This window comes from Zootoca vivipara, chromosome 5 (assembly GCF_963506605.1).
Source record: "Zootoca vivipara chromosome 5, rZooViv1.1, whole genome shotgun sequence".
Classification (NCBI taxonomy): domain Eukaryota; kingdom Metazoa; phylum Chordata; class Lepidosauria; order Squamata; family Lacertidae; genus Zootoca; species Zootoca vivipara.
Window position 1 is genome coordinate 49,351,271 of NC_083280.1, and position 21,836 is coordinate 49,373,106.

Here is a 21,836-nt window from a genome sequence, read left to right on the forward strand (position 1 = left end):
ACCCTCCAAAAATGGGCCTTCCTCCTTCCTAAAAGAAGAAACGACTTTGGCCTGAACCCCCCAAAAGGGGGTAGATCACTGCCAGTTTTTAACTCTGTGAGTAGATCACAGTCTCTTGGGAGTTGGCCACCCCTGCCCTAGAGCATAGCTGTTCCTACTTCTTTGATACCATAGCAATTCTAGCATGCAGTTTTCCATATGGTAGCTTAGCACAAGAATATGTTACATCAAGCATAAATGATGCAGAATTTGCTAGAATGAAAGTCACATGAATTAGGTCACAGCATCTGTTAGCGGGAAGACTGTGTGTGCTGTTGCTTGGTGCTTGAGTGAGCAGCAGTGTTGATTCCATGTACAGTATTGGAACAGGATATCTATTTTTCCGAATCAAGGAACTCACGATGGCTAGCAAAGGTTGCTGCAGGTGAATAAGCACAACATCCACCCACATGATGAATGCCGGTATTGCATACAGTTTGGGAGCAGCCACAGAATGCATTGTGTTTAGTAAATTTGTGTTTGCGTGGATGTTGCATGCCAATCTATGGCGGTATGTCTTTGAAGACTAAAGTTTGCCAGCCTGTGAGAGCCACAATCCAAGAAAGTGTTTGAATTACAGCTGATCTCTGTGCTGTGACATAGCATCAGAGGCTTCCTTAGCACCTGTTCTCACTGTGTAACAGGTGTCCCTTTGACTATCATCATCATCCTTTTATTTGTATGCTGCCTTTCCACAGTTAATACAATGCTCAAGGTGGCTTACAATATGAAGAGAATTACATAATTACAAACATAGCAAAGTAGTCATACAAATAAATAAAACACATCAAAAACTACATAACCAAACTGAACAATTTCCACATAAAAATAAAGATACAAAAAAATTATATCAAACCAGAATAAACTCCCGACAAAACCTTTCCCCAAATACCGCAGTCCTTGCTGAGCAGTTCTTATGAAGCCTGTCAGGCCTCACCCTGGGCCAGGTGGAGAGAGGCAAGAACGGGGCCCTCAGGCTCCCAGCAGGCTGAGTAACCTGTGACACGCCAGATCTTGTTGAGCTATAGCTCCCATCATCCCTGACCATTGGCCATGCTGATTGGGGTTGATGGGAGTTGGGGTCCAGTAGCGCCTGGAGGGCCACAGATTGGGCACCCCTGATATAGTCAAACCACAGCCTGTCTTTATTGGATAGTATCGTTCATGAAAGAAAAAGCACATTTCAGGACATAGTAGAAGAAGTAATTATATGTTTTAATGTAGGTTCCTCCTCACTTCAGAACTTGATTTTTCAACCTTGAACATACATGCTACACACACTTTTATGGAATATGGAGAAAATGAATAGGGGAAAGTTAAACTCTGTTATGATGAAACTCTTTGATTCAACTGTTTTAACTAATTTTTACTCAGTTGTGTTAGGATAGAATTTGTTCACCTTTTTTTTTTTTTTTACAATTTTACCCCAAAGTTGTTGATCTAGGCTATACATCTAGGCAAAGTTCATAAAACAAAGTGTCTGATAACTTTTGGAAACATAATACTGTAGCCAACTAGCTACACCTTTGCAGACTCTCCAAGTGTCCCTGTTTTCCAGGGACAGTCCCGAATTTAGAGACGCTGTCTCGGTTTCTGATTTGATACCGGAATGTCCCACTTTTCCTTAGGACATCCTTATTTCTTCTTCTGAGAAATGTTGGAGGATATGGAGTTATCCAACTCCTGAGCCATCTGAAGGCAGCCCTGTATAGTGGAAATAATAAACGGGGATTTTAATTTAATAAATAATATTGAAAGGGGGGCTGTTTGAGAGTTTGTTCATTAATCCCACTTGCTATTCTCACTGTGGCTATCACTGTAGAGAAACAATCTTCTTACAAACACTTGTCCCCAGGACTGGAATGCATTTGTCAGCTCCCACACTCCATTTGAAAATGCAGAAGGCAACCGATTACACTACTCTGGATTAAGATCTTGTTGATGGTTATGACCATAAATGAGTCCCATTTATTCACTGTTAGGATATAATTTGTATTTGGGCCTTGGGCTAGGTACTGTGAGGAACTATTTGGAAACAGTTTCCAAAATACTACAGTGCCACTGCAAAGAATAACTGACACAACTAAGTACTTGCACAATATGGGTTGTACGGTATCCAGTTCAGCACTCAGTTAGGGTCCCGTTGGCACAAGCATTTCTGCTCAACAGGCCTTTCCCTCTCTCCTCCCTGCTCTGCACCCCCTGCACATACACAAACACAAAATCTGTTCTAGACATGCTGCCTGGAGCATATTGCCTAACCTAGCTTAAGGGATTTGATTCCCCCCCCCCACACACACCTTTTGTATCTCCAGAACTTGGGGGGGGGGGAGAGAGAGAGAGTAGGAGGAACTATGAATGTTAAGGTTAAACTCAATGAGCATAAGGCCCCAGAAAAGCCAAGCTAAAGGATGGTTAGACTAAAGAAGATTTAGCAAAGTTGGTGCCCTCCCCTCCAAAAGTTTGGGCCTACAGTTCTCGTTGGCCCTAGCCAAAACACCCATGTTAACATGACTAATGGGAGTTGTAGCCCAAATCATCGGGGGTGGGGCACCAGGCTGGCAAAGCCAGAACTAATGGAATACTTGCACACCCACTGGCAGATGGGGATAAGAAGAGGACTTATTGTGACAGGATAAATTGTGAAGATTCCCAGCCGTCAAATCAATTAAAATTACCAAAACAATTTCAGCCTTTCGTATGGCTCTATTTCCCCCAATGGTAGATGTCAATGGCTGGCAAGATTCCAAAAGGCGTGTTGAGGAGGCAAGGGAGCTGGAGGAGGATCTAAAAGAAGGAGCCAGTGACTTGTGGGGTTCTCTGCTACTGCGAGGCAGGAATTGGGGCAGAAGGAAGAGGAAGAGATGGAGCTGTCAGAGGTGCAGGAGGAGTTGCAGGCAGGATTGGGAGGAAGAGGCAGTCCCTAGAAGACTTGGGTCGTTAGGATCTCTTCCATCCCCTCCTCCTCTGTCTCCAAGGTCAAGGAGGGGCTTAAAGTGCCAGGTTCAGGGAAAGTTTCAGGTTGCTTGTGCGTGCCCTGTCAAGGGAGGGGATTTGCATTCACAAAGAGACGTGGTCATGTTGTTGCTCCAACATTCAGGACACAAGGCTAGGGAGTAAATGCCTAGCTAGCTATGTAGCAGAAGCGGTGTACCCTGGGAGATTCTGCAACGGAATGCTTTACCAACCAGGAATTCAGCTACCACCCATTTGTGCCCCTTGGGATGGGTGTGCTTGGCCTACACCCAAGCGCAAATCCTTTCCCATGCAAACGCTGCACTTATCACATATAATATTGTCCGATGTATGTTATTGCTTGCCGGGTCTAATAGCTACATGTTTACCTCAGCATTTCCCTTTGGGCGGCTTTCTACATCACTGCCAAACTCTGGTAGGGGCAGATGGAATCCAACCTTTCCTTTCAGCCAAAACGTTCTTAGCTGTCCTTTGCCCTGTCAGCCAAGAGAAATAACATGAAAGCAAAGTTGCCTCACATAACCACAACAAAACATATCCTCCAAATGATTGCACACACCTTGGGAATAGTTAGTGCTTTGAAAAATCAAGGTAAAAGGTAAAGGTGGTGTGGAAAAAAAACAGGGAAGATGGATTCTTGGAATTTTCCATTCTTTCTTCCAGTATCCACATCAGGGAGATTGCTAGGTATTTAGACTCAGGGCACAGGTCCATGACATAGATTTCTGGTTCCTAATATATATGTATAGATGCATATTTAGACTGACATTTTTAGGGGGTGGAGAACTCTGGCTCTTGCTGTCAAGACTTACTCAGAATCATGGGATGCAACAGGATTTTCTGGGCCCAGAACACTGTATGTATATTAGAACCTAACCAACAGGAATGGCTGCTTACGGATATATTATAAATAAATAGTATTGTCCAACATCTTAAGATGACCACCCCCGTCTCATAGTTCAGTGATTGACCTAAATTTGTTACTAGTCAAAGTGCCTGACAATTAGGGTTGCCAGACTCAACAGAGGACAGGACATCTGTTCCTTTAATTGCCCTGCTCTCTTTTGAGTCTGGAAACCTTAAAGAGAAACCAGCAGACCCTTTGCTTGGAAATTAAACAAAGGGTCTGTTGGTTTCTCTTTAAGGTTTCCAGACTCAAAAGAGAGCAGGGCAATTAAAGGCACAAAAGTCCTGTCCTCTGTTGAGTCTGGCAACCCTACTGACAATCCATCACCTAGTTCTGAGGCCAAGGTACCATGAAATTGAAAACTCAACATGCACAACTTCACATAATATTAAGCTACGGGCAGATGTATTCACAAGGTACACCTTTCTCCAGTGCATCTGCTCCTTGCTTGTGGTCGAGGACTGTTGTCTGACTTGGAATTTTAAAAATTCATATGACCAGAAGCCTGTGGCCTCGTGTTTGTGCTGAAGCTTGGACTAGATCACCACTGGGTTCTTCCCAGCTCTATGAACCCCTATTTCCATGAGAACTATACCTTTATTCTTATGGTCCCTCTTTCCTGCAAATCATAACCTCCAATCATTTGGAGAACATTTGCTGTGATCATAGAGACATGGATTTGAAGAGCTAGAGAGAGAGAAAGAGAGAGAGAAGAATTTAGCATATTGCATATTGATTGCCTATATTGGGAAGCAAAACTCTAAAAATGTTCTGGTAAAAAACAAATATGGACAGTTGCTTATATTTATACCAACTAACTCTTTCAGTGTTAGGACCTGGCTATGAGGTAAGAGAAACAGGTGGGCACAAGGAAACTGCAGCTGATTTCAACTAACAACTCAAGTGGCCTTACACCTGCCTGAGCATTGGTTGGAAGCTGGTTGTTAAGGACCACCCACTATAGAACATAGGGGACATGGTGCGTAAAAAGCAGTAGAATGGGGGCAGCATCTCCCAGTGTTGAGTACCACTGTCTCAACTGTGAATTCAAAGGCAAGTGTGGTGTATGGGAATGATGACATTTCTTGACATGAAATGTGCCCACCAACTTTTCATTTTTCTTCCCCTTGTAATACTCTAAAAAAAGAAGAAGAAAATTCCTACTCAGACTGAACAAAGTCCATTAACCTATTGCCAATAATGAGCAACCACCTGCCTTGGGGAAGCACACAAGGAGGGCATAATAGCTATGTGATTCTCTTGTTGCTTCCCAGAAACTGGCCAGAATACCTGCCTTCATTATAGATTGCTGAAGGTTCTGCTTCTCTCCCTGCTCTAAGCTTTCATTCATTGGCTTTTGAAGCACAACATGTTCTCTCGCCTTTTGCAGTTTACACCAACCTTTCTGTTACCTTCATAACATAACAAATACATGCAACGTACGTAAGCTGGTACTTTCCATCCTTGAAGCCACATTCACTGTGTCTCCAAACAGGCAGTAGCGTGGCCTTGTGATCCCCACCACACCTGCAACAACAGGGCCTAGAAAAACAAACACCAGGAAAGGCATTAGCCACGGAGAAAAGAAAGGCAGAATCCCATATGCAATGCTGCTTTTGAGAGTTATGAATCAATGTTTGGATTTTACAGCAATGTGACCCCATTTACCAGTAGTCTTTTCTGCTTCCCACAGAGCAGTCATGTTTTTTTGGGTTTTTTTGGGGGGGGGAGAAGTAGTCAAGTAGAATGAGTTACTCTGAAGTGTACTAACGTCAGACATTTCTGCAGCCATTTTCATAGATACACACAAATGAGAATGTGACATAGACCACATTCAAAAATACACTTATTGCTTTAACTTGGTATTAGAGCAAAGGGCTATAATAGAAACTATCTCAACACATCCCTATTTTTATGGTTCATCAATCTGTAGCCATACTTGATATTTCAGCACCAAATATCAAGTGTTGTGTTTGCAATATCACGCGACAAGATAATTTTTGTCTCAACGTGTTTGTATTTCCTTTAAAATGTGTCACTGCCTCCCCCAAAGTCCTTGGAACAGAGCTGCACACAAACTGAAGCTGAATATGAATAGTCCCTTCGTTATACTATTTAATTGGCACAATGACAGGATTTGACCCTGTAATTTCACTGCAATCTTACTTGCAGCTACGAGTCTCAATTTGTTTTACTAGTTGCTATCCCTCAGTCAAAATCTGGAACATAGTTGTGAGTGGCATTCAACTGAACTACCCATTTAAAGCAATCCCGGTTGTGGCTTCCCCCAAAGAATCCTGCAACCTGCTGTTTGTTAAGGGTGAGGAGATTGTTATAAGATTCCTATTCTCTCACATGGCTGCAATTCCCAGAGTGGTTTAACAATCAATTCCTCTTTCCAAGGAACTCTGGGACTTGTAGTTCTCTGAGGGGGGGAGGGTCTCATAGCAACTCTCAGAACCCTTACTTAACAAACAATGTAGCAAAAGCTTTAAAATCATGCTTAGAGGAAACCACTGCCTTTCACCTGTATGGATACCAATACGCAGGCTCAGTTTCTCCTTCGGCATGTGCCTAATCTTGAAGGAAATGATTGCATTGAGAAAGTGCAAAGACATGGTAGCAATTTCCTCAACATGTTTCTTCCCGTTGCGAATGGGGAGGCCGCTAGCAACCATATAGGCATCTCCGATAGTTTCAACCTGTAAGCAATCAAAGGAATCATTAGCGCTTTTTAAATTGAAAAGTGAGACACGGGAAAATGAAGGAAGCCTTAAGAGTTCAATTGCTTAAAATGGTTATACCCAATTCAGAACCCACATATGACACACACACACACACACACACACACACACACAGCGCTAGGTGACAGTAATCCCTCATTCATTTCTCGTTATTATCTTCAGAGATACTCTACTGATGGCAAGTGTCAAAACATGGGCCATTATTGATGTGTCCCCATTGGTACCGAGAGGAATAACTTGACATGCCCTTCCTTGAGGGGAACTTCATTGTTTTATTTTAAAATTTTAAGTTTTGGAGTGAGCTCATCCCACAGTGCATTGTATCCATGCTAGCCTGGCTTCCAATTGAGAAGGTCAATTGAGAAGGCCAGTTGAGAATGCCTGCCCCGAGGCACTTCAGAACTCCCCAATGGCTAGTTCTTTCCTCTGGGTGAAAGGGAGCCAAGTAAGTGTATGTGGCCAGAACTAGGCAGAGATTAACATCAACAAAAAGAGAAGAATGCCCTTTAAATCAACCCACTCACTCACTCCCAGGGAATGCTGTCTGCCTACCTTGTAGACATCGTAGTTTTTAATGATGTTATCAAACAGACTGTACAGGTCATTGAGGAGATTCACAACCTGTAATGGAGAGCTGAGAGAGCATAGCTTGGTGAAGCCAACAATGTCTGAGAAGAAGACGGAGACTGAATCAAAGCTCTCGGGTTCCACTGATTTCCCAGCAACAAGTTGTTCTCCAATGAAACTGGAAGAAGAACACAGGTAAAGGGCGGAGAGGAAGGAATCCATATGTTTTGGTTTCTCATTTTTCTGTTTTAAATTCAGTTCACATTTCTGCAGCAATCTGGGAAATATTTATTTTTTAATTCCCCATGAAAATTATTCAGTATTTTAGTGTTAATTTCTCCTAATGACCGCTCCCCACATCAAATAGGGGGCGCCTTGTGCATGGTCATGCACAGCCCCTCGGATCCCAGTGCGTCTCCTAGTAGTTCAGGCTGGCTTCATCCTCCCCAGGCTGGATACCTGGAGGTCTCCGCCTACCTCAGCTAATTGTCCAATCCCGCCTGGGGAGGCGTTGCCAGGGGATCGGCCAGGTAAGGGGAGGGACTGCCCTGCCCACACAACAGAAGGTGAATCTTATTCAGGATTTTAGTGTTAATTTCTCCTAATACACACCTTTATGCATAGCTTTGACTAATATACACATTTTTGAAACAACGTCTTCTAATATACTGCATGTAATACCTATATAACATTATAATATACTGCATGTTATACATATATCTACTAATATACGAATCTTTTGTACATATTGTTTGGTTTCCCACCGTGTGTGTGTGTGTGTGTGTGTGTGTGGTGGCCCAATTCAATCTGAGTAATCATATTTTAATATTTCCAAACCTATATCCATAACTATATGCAATAGAGACATGTTCTTTCTTTTTTAAGCTAGATGAAATGTAAGAAAACTGGGGTTCAAGCAAAGGTCTATAGGTTACACTAATGCACATAACTGCCAACACATTCTTGGAAAGGACTTATTCCAAAGGTGAAAGTGTTTCAATGCATCTTCTATTGGAGAATGACTTAGAAGCAGTGAAGGCTTTCCGTTACCCAGGTAGCATAGCAGATAAAAGCTTTTCTGTCTTCTTCTTCTCTGCCATCAGCTGAGTTGTCCTTGATTCAACCACTTCCTCCAGATGATTTGCATATTTTTCCAGTTTATTCACCATGTTGTCCAAGATACCAAAATGACTTCTGGAAATGTTAAAAATATATATATATATATAAACATTTGAAGGAACAGGTGCGTATCCATTTCTACCAAACTTCTTTCCATTGTTTGTAAGATCGTTGTCTCTGGAACTGTTTTGATGCATGTGTAGAGAATCTTTTCACACTCCCACATGGGCAACCTTTCAGGGCCCACATGCCAGCAGTGGGCATGGTAAGAGGCAAAAAATAATAATAATAATAGGCAGAGCAACAGATGTGATCCTTACCTTGGGCATTTGCCCTCACCCAGAAACTCTTGCTATCCAATTACTGTACAGTTTTCTGGCTTAGCAAATGGAGGCAAAGAGATGAGAATACTGAGATTTGGAAACCACACAATTTATGTGTGGTTTATTTTTTTATCTTCAGGAACAGAACCCAACATGAAGGTTAGCTTTCCGTCCTGAATAATAACCACACATACTTGGTTTCTCAGGAAGGAAAATAATCACCCTTCTGGACTGGCATCTCTCAGTGCTCTCTTGATGTTGAAGAATGCTGGCCTCCTCTCTGGATATTCATCCCAACATGCCTTCAAAAGTGCAATGATCCTTTCGTTACATTTCTGTGTCGAAACAGAAGGGCGCAGTGGAACAGGAGAATTAGGGTTCTGGATTCTTTTTATTATCTCTGGAACAAAAAACCAAACAAACAGTATTAGTCAGATTTCAGAATATTAATTCCCCCCCCTTTTTTTGCTTTCAGTTCCTTTAATTTTATATGCTTTCAACATTTGAGGAAGGACCATTGTTCAGTGGTAGAGAATCTGCTTTGCATACAGAATGTCTGAGGTTCAATCTCTGGCCTCTCCAGCAAGGTTTGGGAGAGAACCTTGTCTGATAATGACCGCTCCCCATATAAAAGGGGTGCACATTTTGCGCAGTCACACGTGGCACCCTGGGAACCTCAGGCAGCCCCCAGCAGTTCGGAGGCTGGCACCACCTTCCCAGGCTGGATACCTGTGGTCTCCGCCCACACAGCCATCCATCCAATCTAGCCAGGGGAGGTGTTGCCAGGGTGGGATTGGCCAGGTAGGAGGAGGTAACCATCCAGTGCCCACGGCAGAAGGAGAGACATACCTGGGAAGCAGTCGATGGCTCCAGAGCTTTCCCACCTTCCACTCCAAAAAATTAATGCTTACATTGCAGGTTAACCTTTTTTTCTTCCGCAGGCAAACACGCACGCAGGCGCTGCTACGACAAGGCCGCTGTTGAAGGGCCGGAAAGGACTTTCCCTGCATTGGCAGGTTTCGCCTTTCCTGTAGCAATTCGTCACAACTTTGGCGGGTGCAGGCCTTGGGCGGAATCCTTTAGACATTCACCAAAATTGGGGGGGCCGTGGAAGAGGTGCCCCCCGCCCCCATTGCAGCGGCGATACCAGGATTCCCGTTAAAGGGGTCTAGGGGGGAGGCATTGACCATTCGCCCAGGGGCCATCATTGCCCTCCCCCTCCAGCGGCAGCGAAAAGGGGGGCGGACTATCTGCTTGAAAATATGTTCTCCAGAGCTAGCCCAACCCCCACATATGCTGGATAACCCGGAAATTACCCAGACCCCCGGCTGCGGGGCTGGGAAGGATAAACACCCAATGCCTGTGCCAAGATCTACCTACATCTGAATCTTAATAAAGTTTTGGCCAATTTTAATCCCATAGAATGTTGTCTGGTGTTGTTATTCCGCTCGGGGGCTGCCTGGGGTTTCGAACATGAGATATGTCATAGTAATCTAAATGCATATTGCTTGCAGCCATAACCAATTGGAAATAGATCTGCAATATAGTACAGTAATTTATTCAAATAAATATGGAGTATATTTGGTCTACTGACCGCGCAAACTGGAGAGCTGATGCTTCTGAATGGCCCATGGTCTGGCACAGTATAAAGCAGCTTCCTAAATGTCACAATAAAGGTGGTGAACCCCATTCCTCAGATAACTCTGGGAACCCCTGGTGTGCACAGCCACTCTCCCCAAGAGAAGGGAAAAAGCCCAAAATACATCTCTCCTGTCTCTGGAAGTCACTTCGCAACCTTGCTCAAAAGCAGAGATGAGGAGAAGGCCCATAGAGTCTTTGTGTATGGACAACTTCATATGGAAGAAAACAATGCTCTTCTCAAGCACTGTAGGGCTTTGAATTTTACCCAGAAATGACCCAACAAGCCATGTAGTTGTTAAAGAAATGGCAATATATGTTCTTTTCAGCCAGTTCCTTTCGAACATGAGCTAGACTGAGATTGTTGTTGTTGTTTAGTCATTTAGTCGTGTCCGACTCTTCGTGACCCCATGGACCACAGCACGCCAGGCACTCCTGTCTTGAGACTGAGATATGTCATAGCAATCTAAATGCATATTGCTTGCAGCCATAACTAATTGGAAATAGATCTGCAATATAGTACAGTAATTTATTCAAATAAATATGGAGTATATTTGGTCTACTAGGCATTATGAAATTATTTATGGGAATGTTGGTTTTGGGACTGTGCAACTTAATCTTGTAGACATTATTTAGGACCCTGAGTTAGCCGATTAACTTGTGAAACTCTTGCTAAATATAGGATGAATTTCCATAGCCTGTATTTGCAGTAAACAGTTATTTAAATTTGGATTCTGAGCAAAGCTCGGTAACTTTTTAGATATGCACCCTGTTTTGGAACACTTTCACCTTGTTGACCACGAGCGCTATTTTAAACTTTGCAATTTTGATGAAAATATTAGTATTCCTACCTGTTATTGTTTGTATTGTTGATGCTTTTACTGTGAAATGGCTTTGAGATATTTCTTGAGAAACAATTAAAAAATGAAATTAAAAAAATAGAAAAGAAACCAAGGTTCTAGAACAGGCCCAAACTGCGGCCCTCCAGATGTTTGGCCTACAACTCCCATGACCCCTAGCTAAGTGGACCAGTGGTCAGGGATGATGGAAATTGTAGTCCAAAACATCTGGAGGGCCAAAGTTTGGGGATGCCTGCTCTAGAATATTAGCAATTGTATGGAAATTGTATGGAAATTGCTAATATCTAGAAATTGTATGGAATATAATTCGCTATTGATAGAAAACATGAGTGACTCCTTAAGGTAAAACTGAATCAGGCCCAGTCTTTCTACTAACAAGAGTTTGAGAATCATTTGTTAGATGAATTGCTTTTCAAAGGGAGTTGCATAATGCATATGTTTTCTTTAGTAGCAGTTTTAATTTCAGGGTTACTACTATCTGAATAAAGGGAAGTGGGTGGTGCTGTGGGTTAAACCACAGAACCTAGGGCTTGCCCATCAGAACGCTGCCGGTTCGAATCTCTGCGACGGGATGAGCTCCTGTTGTTTGGTCCCTGCTCCTGCCAACCTAGCAGTTCGAAAGCACGAAGTACAAGTAGATAAATAGGTACCGCTACAGCGGGAAGGTAAACGGCGTTTCCATGTGCTGCTCTGGTTTGCCAGAAGCGGCTTTGTCATGCTGGCCACATGACCCGGAAGCTGTACGCTGGCTCCCTCGGCCAGTAAAGCAAGATGAGCGCCGCAACCCCAGAGTCAGTCACGACTGGACCTAACGGTCAGCGGTCCCTTTACCTTTTACTATTTGAATAAACAAACCACAGGTATAGAATTTCCTAATGTTTTTTGATCTCATCTTCCTCTTCTTCCATTGCTCTATAATTATACTGTATATTGTTTGTATTGTTTCTCTGTTAGTGGACTGCATAATTTTGAGGAAGAGGACATGTTAGATGTACACACACACACACACACACACACACACACACACACACGTGCAGAGGACTTTGTTGCTTTTCCTACACAGCTGGAAGAAAAAATAAAGCACAGGTCAGAACAACCTTCTGCATTCTGGCTTAGATCATGGAATGGACCATCTTCATGATTGTATATCAGTTCTCTCATAATAATAGCAAAGCTGTACACATCCCCCTTCTGGGTGCCATGGAATGGATATTCTGCCATTCTTAGCAATTCAGGTGCTGTCCAGTAAAGCTCTAAAATAAGAAGAGAGAAAATATTGGAAGGATGAAACATGTATTTAAAAGACTCAACAGTCTGTTAAAATTACTGCTATGCTGTAGTTTTACCCCAGGTGAGTAATTACGAGTTTTGCCCATTTCCAAAGGGGGACAAAGCTATCCATTTCTGGTCCGTCTCATCACAAGTTAACCTATTGTTTCATTCTGTTCCGCATTAATTTGTACTTTTAAAATAAATAAATAAATAAATAAAATAGCTATTCATTATGAAACTTTACTCGTTCAAAATGCCAACAAACTGTGTCACTGCATCTCAATCTTTACTCCAAGAGGTGCAGAACAGATTATTTCACACAGGAATCCACAAAGGCAGAAATCCTCAACTATCCCTGTTTCCTTTTTGCATTCTCTACAGATGCTTATTCCTCTCCGTTTAGGCCATAGCATATGCTACATCACAGGGAAGTCCATGTAGATAGTTGTGTCCCAGACACATCCAGTTATGTTGCATGGCAGCAATGAATACCACAGCTTTGTATACAGTGGTACCTTGGTTCTCAAAAAATCAAGGCATGGCTTCTAATTGGCTGGAGGAGCTTCCTGCACTCAAGTGGAAGCCACGTCAGATGTTCGGCTTCTGAAAAACGTTCGCAAACCAAAACACTTACTTCTGGTTTTGCAGCGTTTGGGAGCTGATTTGTTTTACAACTAAGCCATTCGAGAACCAAGGTATGACTGTATATTAGAATTTGTGACAAAAAAAGGCAACACGTAGACCAATGAACGATAGAGGCATAAATTCATAAAGCATAACAACAAAGTATGATGCAAAACCACAATGTATTATTTAGAATAAGGTTCCTGACATAAACAAAGTGAGTACTATAGTCTCTTAATAGTAACTGAAATAATGTTCATCTGGCAATGCAGTCTTTGAAATGCCTGTCAATGCCTGTTGATGCACGTCAATACAGGTGAACTGGTGCCAAGGTGATCATAAGGACAATGATCCGGATAATAACACTGTTTCAACTCAATCTTCCTCAGCGTTAGCTACAAAAAAATAATGATGTCAGGGACGAGAACCCACATGAACATGAGTCCTGATGACCAAAATCATTTACAAAACATACATGATAAAATTGAACAAATTCCATTAAATTAAACCAAACAAATGCACACCTCAGGTTTTCTAGTACAGGTAGCAGTGGTTACATAGGTTTATGACCACTGCTCCTTAGAAGTTCACTTTGTTCATTGTTGAAGTTCACTTTGTTCATTGCATTTATGCCTTTATCGTTCATTGGTCTAATTGATTATTTGTATATTAGAATTTGGCATGGCCAAGCGCTGCCCACCTGCTAATAGGTAATTGCCAGCTTCGACCCCACCATTATGCAGACCACTTCTTGTGGGCACTGCTAACAACTTGAGGACATGGAAACTTGCCCCACACCCACTCCCCAGAGCCAGCCACCAAGGCATGAAGGTGCCATCTTTTATCATGTGCCATGATACAATGTATGAAAACAAGCACCAGGAGATTTCTGTAACTGTCAATCCTAGTTTCTCCCTCTGGGGTTTCCACAGAAGCTTACTCTGTGAACCAGCAGATAACCACAATTAATTATTATTTCATAACCCATCTGTAATTAATAACAACTGTTCATGTTACCAACTGCCTGCACATAATGCTTCCAAGATACTACACCACCCCTCAAAACCTCACTAACTAACATCCTGCCCAATTTGCTCTCCTGCCAGGAGACTTTGCCAGTTGGAGACATACCATTTTTTGTGTGTGTATAACACTCTCCCGTGACCCCTATTTTTGGGGACACCAAATTAAGGAGATTGGGGGAGATTGCCCACAGTTGTTAAGCTTTTCTGGGGGAGGATTGCCCAGAGTTGTCAAGCTTTTTTGGGGGGCGGAATTACCGACAATTGCTCACCTGCCTGACCGCCGCTGACAATCGCACACCTGCTGAAGCCACCAATCATCAATCTGCTCGCTGCCAGCAGCCACCAATCACCCGCCAAATCGCCGCTGACAATCTCCTGCTCGCGACTGACACCAATCGCCCTTCCCCCCCCCTGCACTATCCGTGTATAAGACGACCCCCAATTTTTGACACTTTTTATAATTAAAAAAACTGTTGTATACATGGAAAAATACGGTAATTGCAACATGGAAAGACACAACTTTGCTGTGGGAAAGTCATAAACCTCACAATCACAGCATTCAGCATTCTCAGAGATATTCTCTCTGCACCCACCCCCTGATATTTCACAATATCTGAATGCTATTCAAATCAGTTGCATTTTCAAATTGTTTTCTTTCCTATTTCCCAGTCCTTCTAGCATGAGTGGAGACTCTTGTATTACATACATTAAACAGCTGGGTAGAGAATCATATAATGACAAGATTTTGTATTTCCAGTACTCTGCAATGTGAAATGCAGGTATCTGCTGACTGGATATTCTTATTAAAATGTATAACTCGCCATTCAGCCCAAAGATAGGCCCTTAGCGCAATGAACATGCCTTCAAGCAATGTTAAACATTAGCTTACTGCAACACATTTTACGTGGGGCTGCCTCCGAAGATGGCTTGGAAACCTCAGCTGGTGCTGAATTCAGCATCCAGGTTACATACTGGGAGAAGAAGGTTTGCGCATACACCAACCCTGGCCCAACTGCACTGGCTGCCAGTCAGTTTCTTGGCTTATTACAAAGTGCTATTTTTGACCTATAAAGCCTTAAATGGCTCAGGACTGCAAGAACCGCCTCTCCCCATATGAACTGGACCCAACCCTGCGATCATCATCTGAGGCCCATAGCTCCTTCATGAGAGGTCTGAGTGTGGCAACATGAGAAAGGGCCTTTTCTGCTGTGGCTCCCAATTTGTGGAATGCTTTCTCTGGGGAGATTCACCTGGTGCCTTCATTACATATCTTTTGGCACCAGGCAAAAACATTCCTCTATCACTAGGCTTTGGACTAATTAAATAATCTACAGTCTTTTAAATCAGCCCTGAGTGCTCACTGGAAGGACAGATCGTGAAGCTGAGGCTCCAATACTTTGGCCACCTCATGAGAAGAGAAGACTCCCTGGAAAAGACCCTGATGTTGGGAAAGATTGAGGGCACTAGGAGAAGGAGACGACAGAGGACAAGATGGTTGGACAGTGTTCTCGAAGCTACGAACATGAGTCTGACTAAACTGTGGGAGGCAGTGGAAGACAGGAGTGCCTGGCGTGCTCTGGTCTATGGGGTCACGAAGAGTCGGACACGACTAAACGACTAAACAACAACAACAACAGTCTTTTAAATGTGTTTGTGGGAGGGGAGTTATTAGTTTGTTTGTTTTTGTGTTTTCATTTTGTATCTTTATTCTGTGAACCACCCTATGATCTTTGGATAAAGGGTGGTATATAAATTTAATAAATAAAAATAAAGATAAACCTCTACTAAAACATTTGGATGTAAAATGCTCTGGTGGGTGGTGCCTTTTTCTTGGAATGGAAAGTGCTTAATGTTCTTACCTGCATAATTGCTCTCTTCTGCCATTACCTGATATTTCCTTCCATACTTAAATTCCCACAACCCAAAGCCACACAGCTTCACCTGCATGCGACTGTCTACCAGGCAGTTGGTGGGCTTTAAGTTTCCATGAGAATTCAGGGGGCTGTTGTGAATGAACACCATACCCTAAAATTCAAACACACAGTGTAGACAAAGACATGAAATACATGTACCAAACAAAGAAAGTTAGCTTGGGATTTTGCAGTTTCCACAAACAAGAACTTTTTAGCTTTGTATTCCATTCATTGCATAGATTTATTTTAGCAGGTTACATAGGTAACACTTTAATTTTTTTACTTCAACTTGATTTCAATGTTCTGGATTGCGGCTTTTGTCTCTAGATCAGAGTTTCCTAGTTGTTGCCACCTGTAGGCTTTTCTGGAGGTCATAAACTCATCTTATACATTCTACTTTGGGAGAGGTCACAGTTGAAAAAATATACACACATACATACATCCAAATAAAAATAAGACAAGAAAAACAGAACATGTCATCTACTGAAAACCTAGCACAAAATGCAAGCCCAGAGGGAGCGTGGCTTCTTGGGAACCCACAATAATATAATTGTGGAGGGCCAGGCACACACAAAGTCAATGAGAAAAGCTGGAAGGCAGCTACATGGCTGCCTCTGAGAGAGAAACAGTTCAGCTCCACCCTCCGCAGTCAGTGAGCGAGGCACCCTTTATCAGTAGAGGGGAGCTCGGACATGGAAAAGGGCGTGTCGCTGGATGTGGAGAGGAGGAGAGTGTGCGTGTGATGTCACACGTCTGCATTGCAGTGGTGGGCACCCACAATACTGAGGTCGGGTTGGCAGCCCTGGTAAAAGGGAAGTTAATTCTACAACTGTTGCTAACCATGGAAAACCCTCTTCATTTGCCACTGATGTCTAAACATGGTACAGAAATGGCATAATCAAAAGTGTGTGGCTATTACCGGTAAGATCATGTAACATGCAAAGACTAAGCATGTTATTAGGTCATTGTAAACATTCTCATTAAAAACAACACTGTTCAAAGTGCCGCTTCTGATATTGAAACACTGGTGTGATACGCTCCAAACAAGCCACTTCATCAGATAATGAGCATCCAGCTTCGGCACCATCTGAAGATCCCTTAGATTTAGAATTAGGTTGCAAACTTCATGCAGTTTACACACACTCTCTCTCTAATAAACATCAATGCTTTAGCTACAAAAACAACAGATGCTTGTGATGGATATGAATCTTTCTGGCTTCTTTTCAGCAGTCAGTCACTACAATAACAGCATTTTTTAATGATTGTCCTAGTAAGGTAAAGGTAAAGGGACCCCTGACCATTAGGTCCAGTCCCGGACGACTCTGGGGTTGCGGCGCTCATCTCGCGTTATTGGCCAAGGGACCCAGCGTACAGCTTCCAAGTCATGTGGCCAGCATGACAAAGCCACTTCTGGCGAACCAGAGCAGCGCACGGAAATGTCGTTTACCTTCCCGCTGTAGCGGTACCTATTTATCTACTTGCACTTTGACATGCTTTCGAACTGCTAGGTTGGCAGGAGCTGGGACCACCGAGCAACGGGAGCTCACCCCGTTGCAGGGATTCGAACCACCTACCTTCTGATCGGCAAGCCCTAGGCTCTGTGGTTTAACCCACAGCGCCACCCGCATCCTAGTAGCCGACAGCAATTCCATTACTCCATACTTACGTTGACTATGTCATAGGCAAAGGAGATTTTGAATATCCAGTCCAGTTCAATATCAGAATGCATCAAAACATCCTGGAAAATACACATGTAGAAATATTTATTTTGAGATACAATTGCACTTGCTGCCTGACCACTCAAAGTAGGCATGTAAGTACATATCAGCTGTCTGAAGCCATGCTTAACTCATACTGATGGAAAGAAGACAAACCTCTTTGAAATGACTGAAAAGGCAAAACTATAAGTATTGTGGAAACATTACTGAGGTACACATGACTTTTATGGGGCAAACCCCACATTTAAGGTGGTATTCAACTACCGTACTACATCCCATTAGAGCAAGTATTCCCACTTCTGCATGAGGACTCCCCCCTCCTCCCCCCATGTGCCTTCCAGATGTGCTGGACCACATCCCATTATTCCTGAACATTAACCATGTTGGCTACCACTGGTCAGGAGCATATCTGGAGGGCACCTCCATTGGAGGATAGAAGATAGATAGATTGGAGGATAGAAGATAGATAGATAGATAGATAGATGATAGATAGATAGATAGATAGATGATCAATATAATATTGAAGAGAGCCAAAAATAGCATAATATGATTTGGCAACACATTGCTTTAGTAATCCTTTCTAGGGCAATAAGTACAATCTACTTTAATGTAATAATTGTTCTAAACTTTGATGTACAATACCTTTAGGCTACCTTTCTTGCAGTAATGCATCACAATGCACATGTTTGGAGCTTCAGGACATATCCCATAGAAGGCCACCAGATTCTCATGTCTCAAGTCTCTCATCTAAAGCAAAGGAATGTTGGGAAGTGTGGTATCCAGATTTGACACCATACAGCAAAGCAAATACTGTACTATCTTTTTCACCCTACTCTGCTTCTTCTTACTGGCATTGAATAAGAAATAAGCTATGGGACCACTCTGAGATATCTGGTCAGAGCAAGACAATGCCCTGTGCTGGTGACCTCGCTAATTAAATCTGTTTTCCAAAGCATATTGACCTATAGCCTCATTTAGAAATTTCAGTCAGTTCATGGTTTTTCTGCATTACTCGATAAGCTTCCAGATTTCGGTTGTGAATTTTAGATCACCTGCCTGTTTCAGAAATAGCTACAGTTAGTTTACCCTTCAAATGGAAATTTGCAATACAGTGGTACCTCTGGTTACGAACTTAATTTGTTCTTAACTTGAAACCGTTCTTAACCTGAGGTACCACTTTAGCTAATGGGGCATCCCGCTGCTGCCGTGCCGCCGCCGCATGATTTCTTTTCTCATCCTGAGGTAAAGTTCTTAACCCGAGGTACTACTTCCAGGTTAGCGGAGTCTGTAACCCAAAGTGTTTGTAACCCGAGGTACCACCGTACAGGATGTTAAACTATTTAAGAGTGAAACATACCACCCGAACCTCCTGGAGAACTGATCGTTTCCGGATCCAGGCATCTGTTTGATTATCAATGAATTTGAGAGCAACAACAATTCCCTGAAACAGAAATTGTAAGAGGCACAATACACTAAGATGGAAACTGTTGGAGGGAAATGAACAACGTAGTCTGGTAGGCATCTTCAGGGATACATTGAAGATCTTTCTGTGTGACTGCATCAATTACGGTATGCCACTCTAGGAATTTACAGAGGACTTGGTTAGCTGCTCTGGGTACATATTGGTAGAAATAATGGGCAGACAAATAAGAGGAATATATTACATAATCGTAATGATACATAGGCCCGGGTCATATGGAATGTTAAGCCCAACTATGGCTTGCATGGTGTGGGCTGCCAGAGAGGAAACTGTGGCCGCTTTCCTGCTCCCCCACTCCTGTCGCTGGTGTGTCACTGTGAGTTAAACATGGTTTGTCTTAGTCTGTCGCCCAAACCTGTGCTCATGACAAACCATGAGTGGTAAACTGTAGAACAATCATTACAGCTGATGGCTTTTGTCTGAGGCAAAATGAATCATGAGCTCAGATTCATAAACGTCTTAATAGGTTCCATCTTTTGCAAGTTCAAGAATTATAAAAACCCTAATAAGTCCACTAGAGGGTAAGATGGATGGGCTGAATCAAATGAAGTTATCCCACAGGTGGAATAACCTCTGCCAATGCAGCAGAACTTTGCATCTCTCTCCTCCCCTTTTCTCCATTCTAGCACAGCTGTAAAGCACAATTTTTATATATATATATATTTTTAAAAAGATACATTTAAAAATAAAATAAAATGGTGAGTGGTGCAAGTGGGTGTTTTATGAATTATAGCAACACAAATAATATCCAGTAAGGTCCTATGGTGTTCATGTGTTTATTTTCCTGACAACAGTAGCAAATGCAATAATTGAGAAAATTCTGTTTCCCCACAATTAAATACTGGCCTCAGGGGGTGACTGTGCCATTTAAAGGAAACAAATGTGCACTTGTTTAGCAATAAAAGTTAAAATATTAATGTGGAACAGATCAACATTACAACCTACATCATAATGAGAAACGTTCTGTATTTAAATTGAGAAAAGTGTCAACAGTACAAGTACAGCTTGTACTGGCAAAAGCCCAAGCTAATTTGTGATAAGTCAAGTGTAATATAATGATTAATACTTTTAGAAATATCACTTGCAGATATATTATAGTGCCTACTGTTGCTGTACTATACCATGTGATGCTACTGATAGGAACCAATGGGTCTGGTTTAGCACCTGAACATTCACAACCTTGGAAAACGTTCACAATCTATTACTTTACACCATGCCTACGTTATTCTAAGAACTTTATAAAGACAGGTACTGTCCATTGTGCAATGCTAAAACATATTATGGAAAACCTGAAGAAACTTAACACTGTCATATTTTACAATCCTACCTGTGAACCCTGTGTCTTATTCTGGCTTTTATTCTGTTGGGCAGTTTGTGCCCTGTTCTCCTGTACATAATAGAAATAACACAAAAAAACACAAAAAATGCACCATTAACAGAAGTGAACGGAACACAATTCCGTTTGGCATAATATATTCTGGGTGTTCACATATGCACCTGATAAAGTCCTACAGTGGTGTAAAATACTTTTTTCCCTTGCTTGTTCTTCGGTCCAGAATCATCATTATTAGAAATAAACAAATGGGAGCCAAAGCTCTCTGTTCCTTTGGACACTGGTGTGCTTGCTTGAGACAGACAGAAGTTTTCCTTTGAAAGATAATATAAGGTGCAATGTTACAAGCTGATATATTGACCTGAATAATAATAATAATTAATAACAATTTATTATTATTTATACCCCGCCCATCTGACTGGGTTTCCCCAGCCACTCTGGGCAGCTTCGAACAGAATATTAGAATACAATAATCTATTGAACATTTAAAATTTCCAAAACTGGTGAAGGCAAAAATGTCATTGTCAATGCCATGAGAAAAACTAAATAAGCAGCTTGGCATTTTTGATATGCTATTTGTTTGTTTACAAGATTTTTGAATATATGGTTCTTTTTGGAGACCTATGCCTTTATGAGGGACAAACAAATATTGAACATGCTACAGTGCTCAACTCAGCAACTTTGTATTTCAGTTTTGATTTAATTATTTAAGTTCATTAATGCCGAGATGCAAAAGTTTATTCCAAATGGCCACGTTAATTTTAGCCCCATTACTGAAATACTCAAAACCTGCCATTGTTATTAGCATTATTTGTAATAGTGGTGGCAAGTAGTTAACATGAAGTTCAGTTGCAACAAAGCAAGTACCTACAGTAAGTATGAAACACAGCCATAGTTCTTGTACAAAGAGTACAAGAGGAAATATGTCTCAACTGCACCACTTCACATCATAGGAGGGGGAAATACTCCTATATACAGGAAACTAGCACGTTAAGGAGAAGGCTGGGCCTCAACCTTCCACCCTGACATCTGCTTTTCTTTTTGCTGATACTAATGAATTATGAAATAATGTATTGTAGTCATATGGGATAAAGAGACCTTGTTCATCTTGTCAGAAAAAGAGAACTTCTTGTGGTTTTGATCTTATTGTTAACCACCCAGAAAACCTTTATTATTGAGTGATATTGTAAATGAAATAAAATTATAAAGTTAACAGGGCAAACCAGAGATGTTTCTACTGTCCCCCTTCTTAAGCTGAAGGGCGACTACGCCAAGTGAGGAGCCTCCCCATACGTTTT

The 21,836-nt window shown here is 42.1% G+C and overlaps 1 protein-coding gene across 1 annotated transcript in view; it reads right to left on the bottom strand.

The window, feature by feature from the left end:
• Positions 1–1,439: 1,439 nt before the first annotated feature.
• The window catches only part of LOC118093896 (guanylate cyclase 2G), a 35,445-nt gene continuing 15,048 nt past the window's right edge, over positions 1,440–21,836 (bottom strand). The window contains exons 9-22 of the mRNA XM_060274732.1: positions 20,703–20,852; positions 19,083–19,166; positions 18,368–18,472; positions 17,674–17,745; positions 15,954–16,119; positions 12,271–12,426; positions 8,898–9,075; positions 8,284–8,424; positions 7,219–7,411; positions 6,450–6,624; positions 5,366–5,464; positions 4,518–4,609; positions 3,384–3,491; positions 1,440–1,743 (exon numbers count right to left, since the gene is read on the bottom strand). Coding sequence (XP_060130715.1) covers positions 1,675–1,743; positions 3,384–3,491; positions 4,518–4,609; positions 5,366–5,464; positions 6,450–6,624; positions 7,219–7,411; positions 8,284–8,424; positions 8,898–9,075; positions 12,271–12,426; positions 15,954–16,119; positions 17,674–17,745; positions 18,368–18,472; positions 19,083–19,166; positions 20,703–20,852 — 1,788 coding nt within the window. The 3' untranslated portion in view covers positions 1,440–1,674. The remainder of the gene's footprint in view (positions 1,744–3,383; positions 3,492–4,517; positions 4,610–5,365; positions 5,465–6,449; positions 6,625–7,218; positions 7,412–8,283; positions 8,425–8,897; positions 9,076–12,270; positions 12,427–15,953; positions 16,120–17,673; positions 17,746–18,367; positions 18,473–19,082; positions 19,167–20,702; positions 20,853–21,836) is intronic.